Source organism: Bos indicus x Bos taurus, chromosome 9, assembly GCF_003369695.1.
Source record: "Bos indicus x Bos taurus breed Angus x Brahman F1 hybrid chromosome 9, Bos_hybrid_MaternalHap_v2.0, whole genome shotgun sequence".
Lineage (NCBI taxonomy): Eukaryota > Metazoa > Chordata > Mammalia > Artiodactyla > Bovidae > Bos > Bos indicus x Bos taurus.
Genome location: NC_040084.1, coordinates 15,818,594 through 15,845,741, shown reverse-complemented (window position 1 = coordinate 15,845,741; position 27,148 = coordinate 15,818,594). Strand labels below are relative to the sequence as shown.

The following is a 27,148-nucleotide window of genomic DNA, read 5'->3' as shown; positions in this document are numbered from 1 at the left end:
ATTTTACTGAGCTGAACATGTAGGTTGAAGCCAAGTTTTAAAATATGGATAAATGGCAGCAGACCTAGAAAGACTAATCTTAAACTGGCAGGAGAGAAAGCTCAGAAACAATCAAATTCACATATATATATATATTTATATACAAATATTTGTATAAATTGTATATATTTGTATATTTACATATTTATATATATACAAATATATATATTTAGATATTTGGATATATCTAAATTTACATAATATATATAATATATATATATTCTTCCCTAGTAGCTCAGCAGGTAAAGAATCTGCCAGTAAACAATCAGCAGGTAAACAATCAAATTTACATATATATATTTACATATATATATTTGTAAGTATATATATATTTGTATATATGTATACAAATATTTGTATACATATATATTATATATATAAATTGTATATATGTATACAAATATTTGTATACATATATATTATATATATATTGCATATATTTATATACAAATATATATATTGCAAGTTTATATATGTAAAAATATATACACACAAATATATATATTTGGATATTTGTATATATCCAAATTTACATATATATATATTCTTCCCTAGTACCTCAGCACGTAAAGAATCTGCCTGAAATGCAGGAGACATGGTTTGATTCCTGAATCATAAAGATGCCTTGGAGGAGGGTGCAGCAACCCACTCCAGTATTCTTGCCAGGAGAATCCCATGGATAGAGGAGCCTGGTGGACCACAGTCCAAGGGGCTGCAAAGAGTTGGACATCACTGAGCCACTAAGCACACATGCACTCATTAAATATAAATATATATACATACACATATATATATTTAAAGACATGCAGAGTACTTCTAGATATGTAGGTAACTTAATGGAAGATGACATTAAAAATAGAAGAATAAATTGAATAGCTAATAATCACCTAGATTTCCAACTCCCCTCCCCCATTCCATTATTTATATAACTGTCTTTTTGCCATCCAACAGAAGGATGAATGTTTATTTTCTGAACAGGGTAAAGCATTCTCTGGACTATTAAATATTTGGCAGATTTGAGAATAAAGGTACTTCTCTGAAAGCAAGAAGATTAAATTAAAATATATATTAAGACCCAAGTCCCAGACCTATTTCTTCACTCAGGTACTGATATATTGGGAGTTAGGCTATCTCCTAAAATCAAGAGATGAGTATAGTCTTTTCAGGAAGATCTGACCCCCTGGGGAGGAAATATTTAAAGATACTGACTTCAGATATTCTGGGAAAAGATTTGCCAAATGCAGCATAAAAATGTAGAATTCTCAGTTAAATTTGGATCTTAGACAAATAATTTCATAGTATGTCACATGTAATGCTTGTGACAAATTTATACTACTGCACTGAAGACCACAGTTCACAGGTTCCAATATTATTCACAAAACTTTCAGTCAACTATATACAGACTTTAAAATGGGTGAGTGGTCAGCCAAGAATTATCAGATATTTGTGAAAAGCTTTGAATATGAGATCAAAAAAATTTAAATTCAGCTTGGATGAAACAGGTAACAAAAGAAAGTAATTTTTGAAAATGTTATTAGTATCATTAAAGACGTAAAAGAATTTTTATCCTTGAAATCCTGAAACAGTATCTTATTAAAATTTTTTAAAAAGAAAAGAATTGGATAAGACAAAAACCACCAAAAACAATTCCCCAGAAATTACAAATGACATAAAAATTTAAGGTTAAAAGATTAATTTAGAAAATGTTCTAGAAATGAGAGTAGAAAGAGTATGGGGGAAATAGAAGAAAGTGTGAATTTTAAAAGTCAGAGAATCAGTTCAAGAATGCCACCATCCGAATAATATGGGTGGGGAATCTACAGAAATCTCTAAGAACAATGTTGATCACAACACATGAGTTCAATACCTGTTAGTAATTATAGTATATTCCAGGCTCAGAGATAGGTAGCATGTATACAGTCACAATAACATAAGACTGAATTTTCAATACACTGAAAATACAATAAGATTGAGGCAGGTGGAAGGATAGGACTAGAGTTTGTTTATGAGGGTGGGGAAGGATTGGGTGGGGTCAGGGGAGAAGGCGTTCTCAACATTCGTGATTTGACAATGCCTGAAAGTGAAAAACAAAAAGATTAGCAACAGAAGCCTACTATTTAGAGGTACTAATGAGACTACTAGAAGAACTAGCTTAAAGAATTAAAAGTGGTTGCTGTCCACGACAACATTGGCAGATGCCCGTGGGCACTTGCCATCTATCTCTACCACGATTAAATCACGTGCTGCTGCAGCTGCTGATCGTCAAAACTCCCTGCGAGGAGTTCAGGGTGGAGAGCCCCGGGGAGGCATGCTGTGCTGGGCGCAGGGGGACTGGCAGGACAGGTCTCCATAGTTAGGTGTTTTCAGGAGCCAAATTTATGAGCCGAATTCTTGTATCTTCTCAAATCTAGAAAAGCCCTAAAATCCTTCATGGTGATGACTGTTCCTCATGACCAGCAGAAAGCTTCCCCAGGCTAGCAGAAACCTTCTGGAAAAATATGTGCTTGGTGACATGTAGCCTCCCTTTCCTAAAATCTCAAATATATTGCCATTTCCCCCTGCTTCTTTGGAACCGTTCCTCAGAACTGTTTGAAGTGCTATCTCCTGGGTTGCAGTCCTCATTTTGCTGCAAATAAAACTAGCAACTCTCATGTGGGGTATTTTTTTAAGTCAACATTACCTTTGAATGCAGGTAGGTATGGTACCATTACTTGGCACAAATCTTGTAGAACTATTTGACTGTATACATTCTGCAAAAAAAAAAAAAAAAAATTTAATTTAAATTGGACTTTAAAAGGTCATCTGTGTACTCACAGATGCCAGAAAGAACGCAGTAGTCAAAGCAGTTCAATTCTATGAGAATGGAGACAGTTTTGCTACCTCTGGAGACGAACATATCAAATAACCACATACTTCCATGGGCTCACAATTAAGTTCCTTCAATGGCTGATCCCGCACATGTCACTTTGGAAAACATTTGACCCTAACTGTCAGCCTTCTTCTGAGTTTGTCAGGACTTCCCTGGCTCTCTGTGTCCCTGTAATAGGTGAATAACTAAGGGAAAAAGCGTTCCTTCTGTCTGTGGACACTTGTTTTTAATGGCATTTGGGGTCCTGGAGCTGGGCTGACAGATGCTCTTCCAGAAGGTTAATGAGATAAAGGTTCTCCAGCTGGTCCTTAAGCAGAGATTACACCTGAGGGGAAGATAAGGAGATTATTCCAGAAGCAGGCACTGCCTCCTGTTCTTCATAAATTGGCACCCTCACAAAGATAAGCCGAGAAGGTTATCCTCACTCAGTCAATTCAATATTTCATTATTTTTCATATTTCTGTCATATTTTTTAATGTGAGTGTGGGCTGTTCTGTGACTATTATCAGAAATATCAATGCACAAAAGCCAGAATGCATTTGGAAGCTGCAAGAGTTATTTTTTTCCTTTGGATTTTTCTTCAAGTTCAAGGAATCAAAGGTAAGTTAAATACTTCTTTATTTTTTTAACTGCTTATATATAAAATCTATTTACAAAGGTGAACAGTCAAAATCAAGAAAGTCACCACTGTATTTCTGAGGGCTCGTATACAGTAGGCCCTGAATTAATCATGACTGAATGATTGTCAGAAATGATTTTCACTTGATTTTTTTGAAATATTTATTTTATATTTACATTATATGTTTTTTATAGTTTCATGCCAAGTGAAACTTACATAAACAAGAAAGATGAATGCATCCTATTTTCTCTTTAAAAAAATGAACAATATTCATAATACTAATGTTAATAGCATTAGTAGGTCCACAAAAAACATGAAATTAATACTTTGTCACTTATGATCAGACAAAAAAAATATTCGTTACTTACTCATAGTTAAATCATGAGCTGCTTTCCCTTAGAAGATAGCAAATGTGCTTCATCTTCAGAGTCCATGATGAAGACCAACTCAGAAACTTGGCTGCTTGTTAGGCTATATGCATAAAAGAACTAGGCCCTGAAAGTTTTTATGGCAAATCTTAAAGTGAATCTAAAGAAAGTCACAAAAATAGGTATATTTCAGAAAAATAGTGTACTAAAAAATAACCTGTTGAAGAAAACTTCACTTTTTCAAGTATAAGACTGATCATTATAAGATACTTGATCTTCTTAAGACATCTGAAATCAGTAATGTTCAGTTCTGTAAGAATGACATAACTTTACACAATCAACCTTTTAACTGAAGCACTGATTTTAAAATGCCTGTGGAAAAGTAAAACACATACTTGATTGCATTTCTTAAGTCACAAAAAAAACAGATTCCAACAGTTATTTTATATGTAACGTCTTAGTCATTGCATTTGGAGGGAAGAGAAAATTTATGGAAAAATCATATAAAAACTCCCTTTATGTTTTGCTACCTATAAATGATAAAGGATGGAGACAAAGTTTACTTACCTTTCAGCTGTCAATTTTATATAAATGTTTACATTTATAAAAACATTTTAATTAGAAACAAATGATGAGATTTCAGTATATTCTGAGCTTACTCTGCTGAAGCAAACTAATTTGTCACTTTCCAAAACCTGACCCATCAAATCAGCTTTGGTTTTATTTGTTTAATTAATTGCTAACTAATGTAGCTATTTTTTCTATTTTCATATATTATATATCAGCTACTACAATTTCAAATTGCATAATTACATATAGAAAGTTAAGTGAAAGAAGCTTACCAAAAGAACTGCTATTTGTTATATGCCGATGTCTAGGAAATAAAGTACTATAACTGCATAATAAAAGATCTTACATGGTTACTTGTTTGGGGCTTTTTATTCCGTAAGAGTCTCCGATCTGTGAATTTCTGTTCATCTTCATTAGCGAGGTTTACCTTAATTAGAGTTTATGTACTTTAGCCAGATTGGTTTCTCATTTATGGCTAATTAGGCATTATGACTGGTTTCCCATTTATGGCTAATTAACCATTTACATAGAAAATGCTTCTGGTAGACAGAGGAGTTCAACTCAATAAAACTAGCTTTTGAGTTTAAAAGCTGGGAATTTAAAGTCAATCAGTAAGCCACTTTAGTCCTTACTCATGTCTGACTTCTGACTCTTTGTGACCCCATGGACTGCAGCACACCAGGGTTCCCCGTCCTTCACCAACTCCCAGAGCTTGCTCAAACTCATGTCCATCGAGTCAGTGATGCCATCCAACCATCTCATCCTCTGTCGTCCCCTTCTTCTGCCTTCATTCTTTCCCAGTTTCAGGGTCTTTTCCAATGAGCCAGTTCTTCGCATCAGGTGGCCAAAGTATTGCAGTTTCAGCTTCAGTATTAGTCCTTCCAATGAGTATTCAGGAATGATTTCCTTAACCACAGAATGGTTTGATCTCCTCACAGTCCAAGGGACTTATAAGAATCTTCTCCAACACCGCAGTTTTGGCACTCAGCTTTCTTTAGGGTCCAACTCTCACATCCATACATGACTACTGGAAAATCCACAACTTTGACTACACAGACCTTTGTCGGCAAAGTAATGTCTCTGTTTTTTAATACGCTGTCTAGGTTGGTTATAGGTTTTCTTCCAAGGAGCAAGCATCTTTTAATTTCATGGCTGCAGCCACCATCTGCAGTGATTTTGGAGCCCAAAAAAATAAAGTCTGTCACTGTTTCCATTGTTTCCCCATCTATTTGCCAGAAAGTGATGGGACCAGAAGCCATGATCTTAGTTTTCTGAATGTTGAGCTTTAAGCCAACTTTTTCACTCTCCTCTTTCACTTTCATTAAGAGGCTCTTTAATTCTTCTTCACTTTCTGCCATAAGGGTGGTGTCATCTGCATATCTGAGGTTATTTCTATTTCTCCCAGAAATCTTGATTCCAGCTTAAGCATCATCTAGCCTGGCATTTTGCATGATGTACTCTGCATTTAAGCTAAATAAGCACGGTGCCAATATATAACCTTGATGTACTCCTTTTCCTATTTGGAACCAGTCCGTTGTTCCATGTTGGGTTCTAACTGTTGCTTCCTGACCAGCATACATATTTCTCAGGAGACAGGTAAGGTGGTCTGGTATTCCCATTTCTTGAAGAATTTTCAACAGTTTGTTATGATCCACACACTCACAGGCTTTGGCACAGTCAATAAAGCAGAAGTAAATATTTTCCTGGAACTCTCTTGCTTTTTCTATGATCCATAGATGTTGGCTATTTGATCTCTAGTTCTTCTGCCTTTTTTAAATCCAGCTTGAATAGTTGTAAAAAGTTATAGATTATTTTTTTTAAAGGTATGGAAAATTACCCATAGTACACCTATCCAAACACAACCTATGCTGGCATCGTCATATGTTTCCTCAGTCTTTTTTCTATGCTTATTTAATATTTAAATGGTTGCAGTTCTACCATGCACACAGTTTTACATAGAGCTTTTTGCACAAGTTTTCTGTTAGATCTACATTGGTCTCCATTGTTATCTTGCTTTGACAATCATCATTCTATTGGCTGCATATTGTTCCTTTCAGTTGTTACACCATAATTTGCTTTATCTAAATACACAACAAAAAGAAAGAACTGTTTCTAATTGTTTTGTTATGATGAGTAACGGTACAATAAATATCTTTGTGCAGAAGCCTCTCTCAGTATTTAAGATTCCTAGCATAAATTCACTAGAGTAAAATTATTGGGTCAAAGCAATATCAACAGTTTCATGGTATTTTATTCATATTGCCAAATTGCTCCTCAAAAGTTTTCCTATACTCTTAGGTAATTTTTCCCAATTTGAGTCCACAAGTAGAGTATTTCCTATTCATTAGAGTATATGTACCCAGCACAGATTATTAAGAGATTCAGAGACACGGCAACATTTCAAAAAGTTTCCTTTAAGCTTTGCAGATTCCAAATGTAGTTTTTCCATTGATACATGAAAATGAAATGGTTTTGATTAAATAAAACTGTTTAGGGCAGCAAGACCGTTCAATAGTTTCAAAGAACAATTACTTCATCAAGATACAAAGGGGCCTGTCTTCAATTTTCAAATGAGGATGCTAGTTACATCTGGTGTGTACAGCACAGCTTTAGGCTCTTAGCTTTCCAGTTCACATAAGTAATTTCATCTAATTGCTTGTAACATTCCTATGTGTGGAAGAAAGAGAAGAGAGATAACCCAGCCTTAGCAAGCCCTAAAATGGAAATGGTGTTTATCAGAGTCTGTGCTTTTTGCATTATATTTGGTTATACTAAATGAAACCTTTAGCTAAGTTATTATTAGTTCCCCAAGGTAAAGTAACTATTTTAGCAACTGTGAAATGTGAGGAAATTTGCATTTGAAGACTCTCCAGTTCTTGCTAATCCTTTACTACTGGGATATGTTCTCATTTCATAAAATTACCCAGGAAGGTATTTTCCTTTATTGTGGCTCCAAGAACAGAGAACAAAGCTTCATTTATATCCCTGAGATACCTGCCCAATGACAATCACATTAACTTTGTGACTCCTCTATTTTTTCATCTCGGTTACAGTTTCAGAACAGTGTAATTCAAAAGGCTGAAGGCAGATATCCTGAAACTATACCTGAAAAGATGTCCTTAAAATCGAAGTCATGTAAATTGAAGACACTTTGTGTCCAACTTAACAAACCATGGCAGCACACCTCAGACCATTTATTAGATTATATACTTTAAAAAGAAAAAGTGACTGCTGCCTTGTGACCCTCCCACACTTATTTTGAGGATCACTGCTGCTGCTGCTGCTGCTGCTGCTGCTGAGTCGCTTCAGTCGTGTCCGACTCTGTGCGACCCCATAGATGGCAGCCCACCAGGCTCCCCGTCCCTGGGATTCTCCAGGCAAGAACACTGGAGTGGGTTGCCATTTCCTTCTCCAATGCATGAAAGTGAAAAGTCAAAGTGAAGTCGCTCAGTCGTGTCTGACTCTTAGCGACCTCATGGACTGCAGCCTACCAGGCTCCTCCGTCCATGGGATTTTCCAGGCAAGAGTACTGGAGTGGGGTGCCATTGCCTTCTCCTTTGAGGATCACACTTAAGGACTATTGTATGTGTGAACTAATTAGACAGCATTGGCATGATCTGTTACTTTCTTGGCCACTTCCCTCATTCGTGAGCAAACCACTACCTTAAATACCAGCTGTATTTGCACACTAAGCCTGTCTGCCAATTCAGATCCTGTAAACTTTTGGTGCCTCAGTCACATTAACAGGTTTTATGCTGTTTTAAAATAATCCATCTAAGGCAATCAAGTTCGTTTTTCACAATCATCTGTAAGTTTATAATTAAATAGATATGTGGAAGTGACCATAATAAAAGTCTGGTTTTCAGCAACCACGGTGTCTGAGTTCCCTGAGAGTGAGAGACAGTGTCACTGGGAGTCAACCTCACAAATGAAGAGCACCAGTCAGATGAAATTATTTTAATAAGGGAAATGGATGTACTTTTTGTTCTGAGTCCAAAGCAAGCTGCATGCCACAGCTTATCCTATACTGAGTTGATGTGGTTGACTGGCAAAGCTGTGGTAATGAGAATTCATATATGGAAATGCCACTGTAAAGTCTGAACGGCAGCGTGCATTACTATGATTTTTTATTGAGAATGTACTCCCATTGCAGCCCCTTTCCTCTGGCCATAGTGAATGTGGAAAGAATATGAAAGAGCTACGAAACAGTGATAAACACTTCTAAGCATGTGGCTGTATTCAGTAGATAAATATTCTCCCATTTACATTCAGGCATTCTTGAGGAGGGCTTCCCTGGTGACTCAGGCAGTAAAAAACTGCCTGTCAACACAGAAGACCCATGTTCAATCGCTGGGTTGGGAAGATTCCCTGGAGGAAGAAATGGCAATCCCCTCTAGCATTCTTTTATTTTTTTAATTGAAAAATAATTGCTTTACAGAATTTGTTATTTTCTGTCAAACCTCAACATGAATCAGCCATAGGTATACACATATCCCCTCTCTTTTGAACTTCCCTCCCACCTCCCTCCCCATCCCACCCCTTTAGATTGATGCAGAGCCCCTGTTTGAGTTCCTTGAGCCATACAGCAAATTCCTGTTGGCTATCTATTTTACACATGATAATGTAAGTTTCCATGTTACCCTTTCCATACATCTCACCCTCTCCTCCCCTCTCCCCACGTCCATATGTTTATTCTCTAAGTCTGTTTCTCCACCGTTGCCCTGTAAATTCTTCAGTACCATTTTTCTAGATTCTGTATATATGTGTTGTTTTCAATATTTATCTTTCTCTTTCTGACTTACTTCACTCTGTATAATAGGTTCTAGGTTCATCCACCTCATTAGAACTGACTCAAAGGCATTCCTTTTTATGGCTGAGTAATATTCCATTGTGTATATGTACCACAACTTCTTTATCCATTCATCTGCTGATGGACATCTAGGTTGCTTCCATGTTCTAGCTATTATAAATAGTGCTTCAATGAACAATAGGATACATGTGTCTTTTTCAATATTGGTTTCCTCAGTGAACATGCCTAGGAAAGGGATTGCTGGGTCATACGGTAGTTTTATTCATATTTTTTAAGAAATCTCCATACCATCTTCCATAGTGGCTGTATTAATTTACATTCCCACCAACAGTGTGAGAATGTTCCCTTTTCTCCACACCCTCTCCAGCATTTATTGTTCGTAGACCTTTTGATGATGGCCATTCTGACTGGTATGAGGTGATCTCTCATTGTGGTTTTGATTTGCATTTCTCTAATAATGAGTGATGTTGAGCATCTTTTCACATGTTTCTTAGCCATCTGTATGTCTTCTTTGGAGAAATGTCTGTTTGGGTATTTTCCCCACTTTTTGATTGGGTTGTTTGTTTTTCTGGCATTGAGTTGTATGAGCTGCTTGTATATTTTAGAAATTAATCCTTTGTCAGTTGTTTCATTTGCTATTATTTTCTCCCATTCTGAGGGTTGTCTTTTCACCTTACTTATAGTTTCCTTTGCTGTGCAAAAACTTTTAAGTTTAGTCAGGTCCCACTTGTTTACTTTTGTTTTTTATTTCCTTTACTCTAGGAGGTGGGTCATAGAGGATCTTGCTTTATGTCATTAAATGTTCTGCCTATGTTTTCCTCTAAGAGTTTTATAGTTTCTGGTCTTACATTTAGGTCTTTAGTCCATTTTGAGTTTATCTTTGTGTATGGTGTTAGGCAGTGTTCTAATTTCATTTTTTTATGTGTAGCTGTCCAGTTTTCCCAGTATCATTTATTGAAGAGGCTGTCTTTTCCCCATTGTATATTCTTGCCTCTTCTGTCAAAAATAAGGTACCCATAGGTGCATAGGTTTATTTCTTGGCTTTCTATCTTGTTCCATTGGTCTATATTCCTGTTTTTGTGCCAGTACCATGCTGTCTTTATGACTGTAGCTTTGTAGTATAATCTGAAGTCAGGAAGGTTGATTCCTCCAATTCCATTCTTCTTTCTCAAGGCTGCTTTGGCTCTTCAGGGTCTTTTGTGTTTCCATGAGGAAATCAGTCCTGAATTTTTGTTGGAAGGACTGATGTTGAAGCTGAAACTCCAATACTTTGGCCACCTGATGCAAAGAGCTGACTCATTTGAAAAGACCTTGATACTGGGAAAGATTGAAAGCAAGAGGAGAAGGGGACAACAAAGGATGAGATGATTGGATGGCATCACTGACTCAGTGGACATGAGTTTGAGTAAACTCTGGAAGTTGGTAATGGACAGGGAGGCCTGGCATGCTATAGTCCATGGGGTCACAAAGAGCTGGACATGACTGAGCAACTGAACTGACTGACTGATGAATTGTGAAACTTTTTTCTTCTAGTTCTGTGAAAAATGTCATTGGTAATTTGATAGGGATCACATTGAATCTGTAGATTATATTTGGTAGTATAGTCATTTTCACAATATTGATTCTTCCTACCCAGGACCATGGAATATCTCTCCATCTGTTTATGTCATCTTTGATTTCTTTCATCAGTGTCTTATAATTTTCTCTGTACAGTTCTTCTGTCTCCTTAGGTAAGTTTATTCCTAGATATTTAATTCTTTTTGTTGCAATGATTAATGGCATTGATTCCTTAATTTCCCTTTCTGATTTTTCATTGTTACTATATAGAAATGCAAGTGATTTCTGTGTATTAATTTTGTATCCTGCAACTTTTCTAAATTCACTGATTAGCTCTAGTAATTTTCTGAAACTATCTTTAGGGTTCTCTATGTACAGTACCATGTCATCTACAAACAGTAAGAGCTTTACTTTTTCTTTTCCAATTTGGATTTCTTTTCTTTTTTTTTTTTTTTCTTCTCTGACTTCTGTACCTAGGACTTCCAGAGCTATGTTGAATAATAGTGGTGAAAGTGGACACCCTTGTCTTGTTCCTGATCTTAGGGGGAATGCTTTCAGTTTTTCACCATTGAGAACAATGTTTGCTCTAGGCTTATCATATATGGCCTTTACTATGTTGAGGTAGATTCCTTCTATGTCCATTTTTTGAAGAGTTTTAATTATAAATGGTGCTGAATTTTGTCAAATGCTTTTTCTGCATCTATTGAGATTTTCATATGATTTTTATCTTTCAATTTTTTAATATGATGTGTCCCATTGATTGATTTGCATATATTGAAGAATCCTTGCATCCCTGGAATAAACCCAACTTTATCATGGTGTATGAGCTTTTTGATGTGTTGCTGAATTCTGTTTGATAAAATTTTGTTGAGGACTTTTGCATCTATGGTCATTGTGTTGTCTTTGTCTGATTTGGGTATCAGGGTGATGGTGGCCTCATAGAACGAGTTTGAAAGTGTTCCTTCCTCTGAAATTTTTGGAAAGAGTTTTAGAAAGATAGGCATTAGCTCTTCTCTAAATGTTTGATAGAATTCTCCTTTGAAGCCATCTGGTCCTGGGCTTTTGTTCTTTGGGAGATTTTTGGTCACAGCTTCAATTTCAGTGCTTGTAATTGGGTTGTTCATAATTTCTACTTCTTCCTGGTTCAGTCTTGGAAGATTGAACTTTTTCTAAGAACCTGTCCATTTCTCCCAGGTTATCCATTTTATTGCCATATAGTTGTTCATAATAGTTTCCTGCATTGTCTGTTGTAACCTCTCCTTTTTCATTTCTAATCTTGTTGATTTTATTCTTCTCTCTTTTTTTCTTGATGAGTCTTGTGAAAGTTTTGTCAATTTTTTTAATCTTGTCAAAGAACCAGCTTTTAGTTTTATTAACCTTTATTATTGTTTCTTTCATTTCTTTTCCATTTATTTTTGCTCAGATCTTTATGATTTTTTCCTTCTATTAATTCTGGGGGTTTTTTGGTTCTTCTTTTTCCAGTTGTTTTAGGTATAAAGTTAGGTTGTCTATTTGATGTTTTTATTGTTTCTTGGGTAGGATTATATTGCTATAAACTTCCCTCTTAGAATGGCTTTTGCTGCATCCCATGGGTTTTGAGTTGTCATGTTTTCATTGTCATTTGTTTCTAGAAATTTTTTGATTTCCCTTTTGATTTCTTCAGTAACCTGTTGGTTATTTAGAAATGTGTTGTTTAATCTCCATGTGTTTGTGTTTCTTACAGTTTTTTTCTTGTAATTGATACCTAGTCTCATAGTGTTGTGGTCGGAGAAGATGCTTGATATGATTTCAATTTTCTTACATTTACTGAGGTTTGGTTTGTGACAAGATGTGGTCTATCTTGGAGAATGTTCCATGTGTACTTGAGAAGAAGGTGTGTTCTTCTGCATTCGGATGGAATGTCCTGAAGATATCAATGAGATCCATGTCATCTAATGTATCATTTAAGACTTGTGTTTCCTTATTAACTTTCTGTTTTGATGATCTGTCCATTGGTGTGAGTGGGGTGTTAAAATCTTCTACTATTATTGTGCTACTGTAAATTTATCTTTTTATGTCTGTTAGTGTTTGTCTTATGTATTGAGGTGCTCCTATGTTGGGTGCATAGATATGTCCAATTGTTATATCTTCCTCTTGGATTGATCCCTTGATCATTATGTAGTGTCTTTCCTTACCTCTTATAATCTTCTTTATTTTAAGGTCAATTCTGTCTGATATGAAGATTGCTACTCCAGCTTTCTTTTGCTTCCCATTTGCATGGAATATATTTTTCCATCCTCTCACTTTCAGTCTATATGTGCCTTTAGGTCTGAAGTAGGTTTCTTGTAGACAGCATATATATGTTTATTCTTTAATTCTTCTAGGTCTTCATTAATTGATTCTTGCATTTTCTCCATCTTGTTTTCAAGGTTTTTGATCATCTTTACTATCATTATTCTGAATTCTTTTTCAGGTAGTTTGCCTTTTCCTCTTCATTTATTTGGACTTCTCTGTTTCTAGTTTGTTCCTTCATTTGTGTAGTATTTCTCTGCCTTTTCATTATTTTTTTTAACTTATTGTGTTTGAGGTCTCCTTTTCCCAGGCTTCAAATCTGAATTCTTTCTTCCTTTTGCTTTCTTCCCTCGTAAGGTTGGTCCAGTGGTTTGTATAAGTTTCTTATAGGGTGAGATTTGTGCTGAGTTTTTGTTTGTTTTTCCTCTGATAGGTAAGGCTGAGTGACATGGTAATCCTGTCTACTGATGGCTGGATTTGTATTTTTGTTTTGTTTGTTACTTAGATGAGGCGTCCTGTACAGGCTGCTACCTGGGTGATACCAGGTCCTTTATTCAAGTGGTTTTCTTGGTGTGAGTTCTCAAAATTTCATACCCCTAGGGTTAGTTCTTTGGTAGTCTAGGGTAGTCTTGGGACTTCCCTTGTAGCTCAGCTGGCAAAGAATCTGCCTGCAATTGGGACACCTGGGTTTGATCCCTGGGTTGGGAAGACTCCCTGGAGAAGGAAATGGCAACCCACTCCAGTATTCTGACCTGGAGAATTCCTTGGGGTTGCAAAGAGCTGGACACGACTGAGCTACTTTCACTTTCATTTCTAGGGTCTTAGAGCCGGTGCTCCCACTCCAAAGGCTCGGGGCTTGATTTCTCAATAGTTGCCAGTCCAACAAGCAAAACTAACCAGTTGCTCCAAAACAGGGGCCAGAAGGACTCCAGAGAACTTGGCATCTCAGTCAGGACTTATATCCCCTCCTTCTCGTTCTCACACAGAGCAACAGGATAGCCGAGAAGGACCAAACTTAAGATGCACAGTAGCGTGTCTGACGTCTGACATAGGCCTTCCTGCCACAGAGCATTTTGGGAGGAGCAGCAAAACACGAAGCGGGCACTCCTCTGAAGAAGAAACAAAGTCCAAGGATGACTAGAGGTGACTGCCCAGTGCCTGTCGCAACTAGGGTTAACCAGGTTTTGTGGAAACAGCATTGCCCACGTGGAGCAGGAACCACCCCCAGTCCTCTGGAGTCCCATTGAGATGCACAGTGACCCTCTCTAGTATTCTTGCCTGGAGAATTCCATGGACAGAGGAGCCTGGCAGGCAACAGTCCATAGGATCACAACAAGTTGGACAGGACTGAAGCAACTGAGCACACACAGCACATTCTTGGGGAAAGTGTCTTTCTGGGTGCCTTTGTAAAGGCATCTTCTTTCATCCCAACTTGGGTTCCTTCATCCAACCATCTTTCATCCCCTCAAACACCACTGATGGAGGAGGAAATTGCAACCAACTCCAGTATCCTTACCTGGAGAATCCCATAGACAAAGGAGCCTGACAGGCTACAGTCCATAGGGTTGCAAAGAGTTGGACGTGACTGAAGCAACTTAGCAGGCATGCATGAAACCCAGGGGCACTATTTTTAAACAACCGTAGTCAATTCAGAGTTGATCACGATGCTTTGTAGCTAGCAATCATATTAACAATAAAAATATTATATTTTTATTGTAAAAGCTCAACCAAATTTTAATTAACTCATTTCTTAGGATTTCACTGCTTGGTAGGCAAAGTGCTCATTTCTGGTCAGGAATCTATGGCAGAGAAGGCTAAGTAATGTTCCTAAAATCATTTGAGGTTGGAAGGTTAGGACCAAACCTGAGATTTCAGCTGTATCCAGTCCCATTTTATATCTACTTGGTCTAGTAATCAATTCAGTATAATATAATGAGTACAATTAATATGATTTTTATTAGTCATTCAAAAGCCAACTTTCCTCTGCTAGCAGCACCAGATGATGGCTAGTTCTGGACCATGTCCAACATTTATTTGCATGACTGATCTCAGGGTGGCTGGCCACATCCTTCAGCTCTACCCTAAAAATGGAAGCATCAATTTTAAAAGTTCTATTACTCATTAAGAAAGTGTGACACTCTGAACTCTTCAAAGAAATAGAGTTGTTTTTTTCACGGTGTTGTTTCAAATGCCCAATATTATGGTCTAAGTTTAGTGGCAACACCCTGATGCTGGGAAAGATTGAAGGCAAAAGGAGAGGGGATGGCAGAGGATGAGATGGTTGGACAGCATCACCAACTCAATGGACTTGGGCAAACTTTGGGAGATAGTGAGGAACAGGGAGGCCTGGCATGCTGCAGTCCATGAGGTCGCAAGGAGTCAGATACAACTGAGCGACTGAACAACAACATTAGTGGCAAGTGACTTATTAAGAGAACTGTGGTTTTGGAGAAGACTCTTGAGAGTCCCTTGGACTGCAAGGAGATCCAACCAGTCCATTCTGAAGGAGATCAGCCCTGGGGTTTCTTTGGAAGGAATGATGCTAAAGCTGAAACTCCAGTACTTTGGCCACCTCATGCGAAGAGTTGACTCATTGGAAAAGACTCTGATGCTGGGAGGGATCAGGGGCAGGAGGAGAAGGGGACGACAGAGGATGAGATGGCTGGATGGCATCACTGACTCGATGGCTGTGAGTCTGAGTGAACTCCGGGAGTTGGTGATGGACAGGGAGGCCTGGCATGCTGCGATTCATGGGGTCGCAAAGAGTCGGACAGGACTGAGCGACTGAACTGAACTGAACTGATGTATCTAAAGGTAGTACCTGACCAAATGGGTGAAGTCAGACACAGCAGGAAAGCCTCTCCTGAACCAAAAATACCCCTCTATCAAAATGCTGAAACTTCACCTACAGGTCTGTAATATTTCCAGATTCGAGATACACAATTCTGAAACACCTCTTTCTAATAATCTCTCCTTCTTGCCTTTGTGGAATATAATTTTCACTATCAGCAAAACACCCCAATCCCTCTGTGTGTTGTGTGCCAAGTCACCTCAATCATGTCCAACCCTTTGCAACCCCATGGACCGTAGCCCACCAGGCTCCTTTGTCCATGGGATTCTTCCCGCAAGAATATTGAAGTGGATTGTCATGCCCTTCTTCAGGGGAACTTCCCAACCCAGGGATCCAACGTGCATCTCTTATGTCTCCTGAATCGGCAGGCGAGTTCTTTACCACTAGCACCGTCTGGGAGGCCTCTCTCAATTTCTCCAGTTCTTCAACCTAGCCAGCCCTCAGAATCCTTCATATTAACCCTTGGTACTGGGATCCACTTTTGAACCTCTCTCAAAAGTCTTCTTATTAGTACATTAGAAACCTTAGACCTTGACCTTCTGCTCCATTTGCTTTGATTAACCCCATTTTGGGTAACTAGCTTTAGAGAATCTCTTTAGAAAATGTCAGACAAAATGCTTGATCAACAAATTCATGCCCCAAACCCTTAATTGGGCCCTCCACAGTCAAACTTATCTCTGATTCCCTGATCTAGTCCAAAGCTGATTTTCAAAGCTTCTCTTTCTCTTTAAACCTGCAGTCTGATTCTTCCTCATTTCCATGATGGCACAGTTAAAAGCCAAGGCTTTCAGGTTTGCACAGCAGTGCATTCAACACAGCTCAGTGGTGTCTGACTCTCTGTGGTCCCATGGACTGTAGCCTGCCAGGCTTGTTTATCCATGAAATTTTCCAAGTAAGAATACTGGAATGGTTTGCCACCTCCCACTCCCAGGGATCTTCCCGACCCAGGAATCGAACCTGAGTCTTTTGCATCTCCTGCATTGGCAGGCAGATTCTTTACCAATAGCACCACTTGAGAAGTCCCCAATACAGCACACAGATACATAAAGAATTCTGTCACTTATGAGCTGTGTGACCTTAGCAAATTTCTGGGTCCCACACATCTCTCCATCTTATGGCTTCTAATCAATAAAATGGGAAAAAATAATAGCAGAATCTGCTTCATAGGGCTGTAATGAAGATTAGTGAAGCATTTAATACTATTGTAGAAACTTTTGCTCAATAAACACCAGCTCCTAAATGACAATGATGATCATCACGGTTACTATTACCACCTCCTACACTGGACTGGAAGAAGCACAAGCTGGAATCAAGATTGCCGGGAGAAATATCAATAACCTCAGATATGCAGATGACACCACCCTTATGGCAGAAAGTGAAGAGGAACTCAAAAGCCTCTTGATGAAAGTGAAAGTGGAGAGTGACAAAGTTGGTTTAAAGCTCAACATTCAGAAAACGAAGATCATGGCATCGGGTCCCACCACTTCATGGGAAATAGATGGGGAAACAGTAGAAACAGTGTCAGACTTTATTTTTCTGGGCTCCAAAGTCACTGCAGATGGTGACTGCAGCCATGAAATTAAAAGATGCTTACTCCTTGGAAGGGAGGTTATGACCAACCTAGATAGCATATTCAAAAGCAGAAATATTACTTTGCCAACAAAGGTCCGTCTAGTCAAGGCTATGGTTTTTCCAGTGGTCATGTATGGATGTAAGAGTTGGACTGTGAAGAAGGCGGAGTGCCGAAGAATTGATGCTTTTGAACTGTGGTGTTGGAGAAGACTCTTGAGAGTCCCTTGGACTGCAAGGAGATCCAACCAGTCCGTTCTAAAGGAGATCAGTCCTGCGTGTTCATTGGAAGGACTGATGCTAAAGCTGAAACTCCAGTACTTTGGCTACCTCATGCGAAGAGTTGACTCATTGGAAAAGACTCTGATGCTGGGGAGGGATTGGGGGCAGGAGGAGAAGGGGACGACAGAGGATGAGATGGCTGGATGGCATCACTGACTCGATGGACGTGAGTCTGAGTGAACTCCAGGAGTTGGTGATGGACAGGGAGGCCTGGCGTGCTGCGATTCATGGGGTCGCAAAGAGTCGGACACGACTGAGTGACTGATCTGATCTGATCTGATCTGATGTGTGTGAAGCAGGAAAATGGTTTCTTTAAAAATATATATATATGGATCATCAATTGTTTCAGCACTATTCAATGGATAGTTTCTTCTTCTCTCTCTGGTCTGTGATGCCTTTTCTGTCATGAACATGGGTTTGTTTGTTTGCTTGTTTTAATTTATTTATTTTTAAATTGAAGGATAATTGTTTTACAGAATTTTGTTGTTTTCTATCAAGCCTCCACATGAATCAGCCATAGGTATACATATATCCCCTCCCTCTTGAAACTCTCTCCCATCTCCCTCCCCATCCCACCCCTCTAAGTTGATAGAGCCGCTGTTTGAATTCCCTGAGACATACAGCAAATTCCCATTGGCTGTCTATTTTACATATGGTAATGTAAGTTTCCATGTTACTCTCTCCATACATCTCAGCTTCACCTCCTCTCTCCCCATGTTCTGAACATGGGTTTGTTAATTTTATTACACCTGAGCTGGTACCACATTGCTTTAGTTATTACAAATTTATAATAATCTTGAAATCTTGTAACCATGCTTGCCTGGCATTGTTCTCTTTCTACAGGAATGTCTAAGCTATTCTTGACCCTCCACTCTTCTATAATATGTCTAAAATTAGATCACTAAGTACCACTGAGATTGGATTGGAGTTGTATTGAATATGTAGATCAATTTGGGGAAAAATTGACACCCTTATAATGTTAAGTCTTTCTATCCAGAAACATGGACTATCTCTCCTGTTATTAGTACTTTATAATAAAGTTGCATAATTATATTGTAAAGGGCTTGCACACCGTGGACTTATCCCTAGCTACTTGGTATTAACTGTAATCTTGTAAATAGCTCTCTTATGGCAGTTTTTGTGTAGAAAAGTAATTGGCTTTATATCCCTTAGCTTTGCTGAACAATCTTAATTCTGAAAATTCACTAGCAATTCTTTGGAGTTTTCTGCTTAAAAATTATACCATTTTTGAATAACAAAAACTAAAGATCTCCCTTTTCAGTATTTGTATCTTCTTCTTTATATTTTCTTACTGCCTTCCATAGGCCATCCACTATTGCCTATGTTTATTTCCTTTATATTCTATATAAAGAGAGATGGTGATTGCATACACCATATACTTTGATATTGCATATAACCTTGATACTGATCTGGAAGGGGATGCTTTCATAGTTCACCATTAAGAATGGTGTTTGTTTTAGATTCTGTACTTGTTTTGTTTTTGAAAATCTGCTACATCAAGTTTTAAAAAGTTCCTTTCTAGTCCTAAGAGTTTTAATCATGGATAAATAGATATATATCATGAACTTCTGTACCTACTGAGATTATCAAGTGGTTTTTCCTTTTAATTCATTGTGAAAAACTACCTTAATCAATTTCAAATATTGAACCCACCTGATATTCCTGAGATAGCTTGGTCGTCGTCTTTTTTCACACTCTGCTGGATTCCATTTGCTAATATTTTATTTCACATTATTACATTCATTTTCATAAGTGAGATTGGACCATGATATTTTTCTCATACTTTCCTCATCAGGTTTTTAAGAGTTTGTATGAAAATAAAGTTATTCTTTCCATGAATGTTTGATAGAACTCTTAGGTGAAGAGTTATATTTATGAAAAGATATTTGGCTACTGACTCAGTTTTTTAAAGATTATAATAACTCTTCTGTCTCTGCTTACATTCATTTTGTATAATAAATTTGTAATTTACATATTCTAGAATTTATCCATTTCATCAAAATTTCAAATTTATCAACAAAACATTGTTAAGTTTCTCATGCCATTAGAAAGTATAGTGATGTCTTCCTTTTCAATCTTGATAGTAATTAATTGTACCTTCTCTTTCTCATGTTTTTTGTTTTTGTTATTAGTATTTTCAAAGGAAAAATTTTTTGCTTTTATATGGCTTTTTCTTCTCTGTTTTGTTATCTTTTCTTTTATATTTTATTAATCTCTACTTATCTTTATTCTTGCACTTTTTTGAATTTATTTTGTTTTCTTTTATTAAATTCTTGAGATAGATGCTTAGCTCATTAATATTTAGCTTTTTTCTTTTTCTAAAATAAGCATTTTAATGAGCTAAATTTACCTTTCAAGTGGTGATTTAGCTATATCCCACAAGTTTTATTATGTAAAGTTTTAATCACTTGATAAAGATATTTTTAATACCCAGCATGATTTCTTCATTACCTCATAGGTTAATTTTTTTACTTATATGTTATTTATAAGAATTTTTTTTTCAGTTTTCAAACATAGGGATTTTCTATTTGTTTTTTAAAACTGATTTTTAACTCATCCAAAAAGGAGGGTTTATATGTATGCATATAGCTGATTCACTAAGATGTACAGCAGAAACTAACACAACATTGTAACATTGAGAACATAACGTACATGCATTACAGTCCAATATATAGTCAAGATTCATATAGTTGCATATGTTCTCCCTAAGCTTGAAAAGAAGGTTTATTTTTATAATGTTCCATATATGTCCAATGGTTAAGTTTACTTATGTTCTCAATCCTCTATCTTTATTGATTTTTAATCTGCCAGCTCTATTAATTACCATGGAGAAGGCAATGGCACCCCACTCCAGTACTCTTGCCTGGAAAATCCCATGGATGGAGGAGCCTGGTGGGCTGCGGTCCATGGGGTCACTAAGAGTCAGACACAACTGAGCGACTTCACTTTCACTTTTCACTTTCATGCATTGGAGAAGGAAATGGCAACCCACTCCAGTGTTCTTGCCTGGAGAATCCCAGGGACGGGGGAGCCTGGTGGGCTGCCGTCTATGGGGTCGCACAGAGTCGGACACGACTGAAGTGACTTAGCAGCAGCAGCATCAATTACCAAGAAAGATCTCTTAAAATCCACCTATTATTATTGTTGATTTTACATTCTTTATTGTTCTTTAAACTTTTGCTTTATATATTTCAAGGTTATATTATCTAGTATATAAAATTATAATTTGCTACATCTTTCTGATGACTTTTAAACTTTTATCATTATGTTGTAACCATCTTCATCTTTGTAATGCTTTCTGCCAAGGAAGGAACTTTGTCCATGGGTGTGCTGGAACTGGCCCACAATGATTTACAGGCACTGATTGTTCACATCTCTCTGGGTTCTGTGACTTGAAATCAGTCATGGAGGAGTACATGTATTTTATAACACATAAAAACTGGCAAATGCTACAAATCAGGCCTTCTCAACCAGCCCCAAGGCCTGAGGGGTTACCAACAGGCCTCTGATCTAATATGATATTAACATAGCTAAACCAAGTTTCCTTTGATTACTGTTTGCATAGTGTAACTTTTTTCATCCTTTTAATTTCAACTTCCCCGTATCTTTTTTTTAAGTGTGTCTGTTAAAAGTATATAGTGGGTTTTTTTTTTTTAATGCAGTCTGACCATCTTTGTCTTTTAACAGAATCTTTTTTGTCCTTTTATACTTAATATGTCCCAAATATACAAATGTGTCCTAAAAAATAATAATTACATAGTTGTTTATTGGAAATTCAAGTTCGACTGGTGTCTTATATGTTATTTGCTAAATCAGGCTATCCTATTCCTAGCCTTAAACTTCAAAATAGAATAAAAGCCAACACTAGGTCAGGCCTTCTGCAAAATCCTGACATCTAGTTTCTCATTTGATCTTCAAAACAAAACAGAACTATATAACATGCAAACATTAAACGATGGGTTTTTTTAGGCTGGACCCATGATTTAACTTACACTGATCAACTTCAACATGGACTGTTTTTTGGGGTTTGTTTTTTGTTTTTTGTTTTTTTCGGTTTTGTGTTTTTAAATAAAGCATCATTAATGTACATCGCAGGGTTTTGCCAAACAGCCCAAACTGTATACATTACAATCATTAAAAGCTCTTATTTTTAAAAAAAATGCAAACATCAATACAAAACTATGGTGGGATTATAGTCATACCTTTTGTTGGTTAGAAAGTTAAAGCATGTAGAGATTATTTGCCCAAGTTCAGGAAACAACTTAGGAAAGCAGAGCTATCTTACTGCAACTTCAGCCCCCCAGGTACTCAAACTGCAATTGACCTTTCTTCTCTACAAGAACTGTGATAGGTTCTTAAGCACAAGAAAGGTAGAGATGGATGGGATGGGGTGGTTGGAGGCAGATCCGAAAAGGAGGTTTGCATATAGCTGATTCACTTCATTGTACAGCAGAAACTAACACAACATTGTAAAGCAATTATACTCCAATCAAAAATTTTTAAAAAATAAAAAAAAATGGATTACACAACACAAATTTTTTTAAAAAAAAGAAAGGCACAGATTTATAGCTGTTTAACTGTTTAATTCATCTCCAACTCTCCTTAAGTAGCTACAATATCACTCTTTTATGGCAATATATGCAAGAACACTTTACATGCAAGACTCTTTACTCAGAACTCCCAATATACTCTAAGATCAGGCTTACATGAGAGCACTAAAATTTAAGAGGAATTGTTTCATAGTTTGCAATATTAGAATCACAAGTAACAAAAAGATTCAGAAAACAAAGATGCTAGGCTAAATTAGGGATATTTCTGTTATGAGTACTTCAGGCATGGTTAGACTCTACTGAGATAAATATGCCCCAATAGATAGCAGCCCTAAGGATCACGGGGAGAAACACACCAATTCAGCTAGAACCAGAAGAAAGTGGGTATTTTGCACATGTCATTAATGTGTCCCCTAAGCAAATCTGTATTCCTGCCAGTGATATATTTCCTCAGTGCACTCCCAGCTTCTGAAATTAACTTCTTCCTAATTTGGGGGGATTTTTTTTTATAGACTCTTGGTAGGTCTTCATGATTTGCTACTTGTCTTGTGAATGCCCTTGTATGGTTTCAGCAAAATCCTTTGGTCTCTGTATCATTCAAACTTCTGTCCAGCCAGGCTAGAAAAATGCTCCGAATACTGTCACATCCCATAAACATTTGTGAGATACAATCGCAACTCATCATGCACAGATCTCAGATTAACTTGTAAAATTCCATTCTGATTCTCTTATTCATAACCTGTGTGTTTGTTTAACCTCCACATTCTGAAACCTATGGAGATGGTGCCCTAAAAGTTTTCGTGATGGGTCAGTGCCTGGGAAGAAGTAAGAGTTTGTGATGGTGGTTTAGCTGCTAAATCGTGTTCAACTATTGCGACCCCATGGACTGTAGCCCGCTAGGCTCCTCTACCCACAGGATTTTCCAAGCATGAATCCAGGCAAAAATCCAGCCATTTCCTTCTCCAGGGGAATCTTCCTGACCCAGGGATCAACCCCAGTCTCCAGCATTGCAGGCAGATTCTTTACCAACTAACATACCAGGGAAGCCAGGAGAAGTTAATGTAAGAAAAAGATGATCGTTGTTCAGTCGCATCCAACTCTTTGTGACCCCATGGACTGCAGCACACCAGGCTTCCCTGTCCTTCACCATATCCCAGAGCTTGCTCAAATTCATGCCCATTGAATCAGTGATGCCATCCAACCATCAGGTGACCAGAACAACATCCTCTATCATCCCTTTCTCGAGGGGCTTAACAGGGTTAGTCCTATATGGATACGCAGAAGGTACCTGTCTACCCAGGGTGATTTGAGGGGTTGCTAAACATCTAGCTGGGGAAAACACTGGTTTCTTTTTGTCAGCACCTGAAAAGAAGCCTTAACCAGGCCGACCAGCAACTTCAACATAATCGTTCTCACCTCAGTTTCACATCCCGTTTACTTCAACCTGACCTCAGCACTAATCCAACTCCACTCTCCATTTTCCAAGGAAATACACTTTACAGTTAATCATGGCTTATAGAAATACCCAACTCGTCTCACTTTCAATACCGGCTTATTTGAGGGAGAAAGAATTTTGCTGACTTCGCTTGTGTATTCATGTGAAAATCGTTTACAGTTCTTAACATTTTCAACTTTTCTCCTAAAATGCTCAAGTAAATTTAGTACCAGGAAGAAGCTAAGTGTTGATCCCGTGGCTTCTCACGACCTCTGACACACTACTGCAACCCTTGAGGGCACTTGAGAGTTAAGGGCACCCCGTGGTCCTGAACTGCAGCAGAAACAGTGCCTCTGAACCTGGCAGGTGGCTGGGAATGGGCCTTGGTGAAGAGGCTCCGTTGTGAAGCTTAGATGAAGGCAGCATGAGCGATCTCCAAGCTACGCAGTGACGAGCACCTCAGCTGTGTCACTCGACTATCTCAGGACACAGAAGGCCAGTCCTTTCTGAGAATGCTCCTTCCCCTCGAAACATAGTCCTCGAAGGAAGTGGGGAGCAAGCACCCGTTTCTGTTCAGGGTACAGTGAAGGACGCTGCCCTCCTGGACTCCTGTGTCTTCACTCCCTGAAAAAGGCGAAAGTTACTCATTTAGTCACGTCTGACTCTTGTTGACCCCATGGATATTAGCCCACCAGGCTCCTCTGTCCATGGGATACCCTAGACAAGACTACTGGAGTGGGTTGCCATTTCCTTCTCCAGGGGATCTTCCCCACCCAAGGATCAAACTCGGGTCTCCCGCATTGCAGGCAAATTCTTTACTGTCTGAGCTACCTACCAGACATGAAGAGCTCAGGACCCCAGCTGGTCACAGGGCATCCCCCTCCCAGGACACAAAAGACACTACTCCATTCCTCTTTTCTTATGTTTTTAATCCGTAATTAACATTTTTACAGATCTTTTCCGATTCTTCCAAGTATATGAATACATAATTATTTTGTAAAAATCGGATCAGCAAAATATATTTTCAAACCATCATTTTTAATGTTTGCCCAGAAGTCAAATGAACTCTCCTTTTTTTAACTTGGTAGGCATTTTTATTTTATTTATTTAGCTTATTTTTTTACTGAAGTAGAGTTGATTTGAAATATTGTGTTATTTTCTGCTGTACAGTAAAGTGATTCAGTTATACATATATACATACTTTTACAAATTCCTTTTCATTATGATTTATAACAGATTATTGAATATAGTTCCCTGAACTATCCAGCAGGGATTCTGTTGTTCACCCCTCTCTTTTCTACTTCTCCCTTCAATTTCAGTTCTGTTTCTGCCCTGTTACCAAGCTGTATATGTCCTCAGCAAAATTTCCCAGCATCTCACTTATAGATCCTGTCCTTTCTCTTTTTTTTTTTCTCCTCAGTTCAGTGAGATGGAAGAGGAGCTCAGTACAGATGTATCCATATGAATATACAAGAGAATAGAAGATAGCAACTGTTGTTTCTTGTAATGGTTTTCCCAGGTCCTAATCCGTTCCTCCTGATGTAGCAAAAGCAGTGGCCAAACCTGGTTTTTGCATTGTGAAGAAAAATAATGCATCTGCTCTGATTCTTTGAGAGAAGCAAGCATTGGCTTTCACCCTCAGCAGGGAAAAGTGGAGCTGAACAAGGCTAGTGCTGGAGGCAAGGAAGGCTGTGATGGCATCCAGCTTCCAAAGCTTCTGAGAGGACAATGGTGTGGCACCCACCAGCTGCATCACTGATAATCACCGTGCATGCGGACTCTCAAGGGCTTCCCCTGTGGCTCAGTCGGTAAAGAATATGCCTGCAATACAGGAAACTTGGGTTAGATCGCTGGGTCAGGATGATCCCCTAGAGTAGGAAATGGCAACCCACTCCAGTGTTCTTGCCTGGAAAATTTCATTGACAGAGGATCCTGGTGGGCTACAGTCCCTGGAGTCGCAAAGAGTCACATACAACTGAGCGACTGAGCACATGTTTATTCCCTTCATTTTCCCCTAAAAAAAAAAAATCACTGGAATTGCCCTTAATCCCTATGGTCCTTTTTTCTATCATTTATTCCAACACACTCGCACCGGGGCTGTCACGGTGGAAGTTCAGTAGGAACTACGCATAAGATGGGAAAGCAGAAGTAGGAGCTTTTGCGATCTCTGTTTGATCATACAGAAGACAGTGTGCTTAAAATCCATGCCACTTTCTGGAACAGCATTGAAGGTGTTCAGTACCTCTGCGTAATTTTTGAGGCGTGTTCAGGTATGTTAAGCATGACGTACATTTAGTTGCCCTTAATCTTTGAAGAAAAACAATTTCAAGTGGGTAACTGAGCATTTCCTCTAATGGAGGGGGGAGGACTGGGATATAACAGATCACAAGCAAGCTGAGCGTTTGCAGAAAGGCCACAACTGCTTATTCTTTTTTGTTAAGGTCTGTCTGGAAAGCACATGTGAAATTAAATTATTATTTTTTAAGACTTCCAGTCATTGATTTGGTCCTGGAGTGTTATCTACTTTCTCTCTGTGGAGTCCTGTTCTTCAAATGGAGATTTTTATTCTGTAGGATTCCAGTAACTTCCATCTCCACTCCTGTTAATTCATTCATTAGCCACTGAAATGCTTTCCCTTAGGAAAACATAATGGGTTCACTAAGTGCTTTTACCAGCCCAGCCACTCTACTCTCATAACAATAACGCCACAAAAACCCCATTCTCCTCTTCCTATAGTCTATTACTGTCACTATACACGTACGGTAATCCTGGATTATAAACCTGCAATGTTAGATGGTGAGAAAATATTTCTCTAGAAAAGAGTGTCTGGTCTGAACAGGTTAGTAAAGATCCACGTGAATACATAACCTAGAAAGAAGCAGATTCAAGGGCAAGGCTGAGCCCTGAAATGGAAAACTTGTAAGCAATCTGTGTGTGTGTGTGTGTCTACTAAATTGTGCCCAACTCTTTGTGACCGCCCCCCCATGGACTCTACCCTGCCAGGCTCTTCTGTCCATGGGGACTCTCCAGGCAAGAGTACTGGAATGGGTTGCCATGCCTTCCTCCAAGGGATCTTCCCGACCCAGGGATCAAACCCACATCTGCGGCATGTCCTGCATTGACAGGCAGATTCTTTACCTCTGAGTCACCTGGGAATCCCAAGCAATCTATGACTAGCAGCCAACTTTAGTACATGAAGGAAAAAAATAAACTCTTCAGTGATATGATAGGGAGATGGTTTCCAGGATGCCAGTCAGTATCAAAGAACCAACCTAGAGCCTAGAATGGAAAAGACACTTTTGACTGAAGGGCTAACATTCACAAGAACTAGAGGGCA

The 27,148-nt window shown here is 38.2% G+C and overlaps 1 protein-coding gene across 1 annotated transcript in view; it reads left to right on the top strand.

Moving 5' to 3' along the window:
- Window positions 1-3,287: 3,287 nt before the first annotated feature.
- Window positions 3,288-27,148, top strand: part of IMPG1 (interphotoreceptor matrix proteoglycan 1) — a 169,427-nt gene continuing 145,566 nt past the window's right edge. Inside the window, exon 1 of the mRNA XM_027550977.1 lies at window positions 3,288-3,508. Within this exon, the coding sequence (XP_027406778.1) occupies window positions 3,442-3,508 (67 nt within the window). The 5' untranslated portion in view covers window positions 3,288-3,441. The remainder of the gene's footprint in view (window positions 3,509-27,148) is intronic.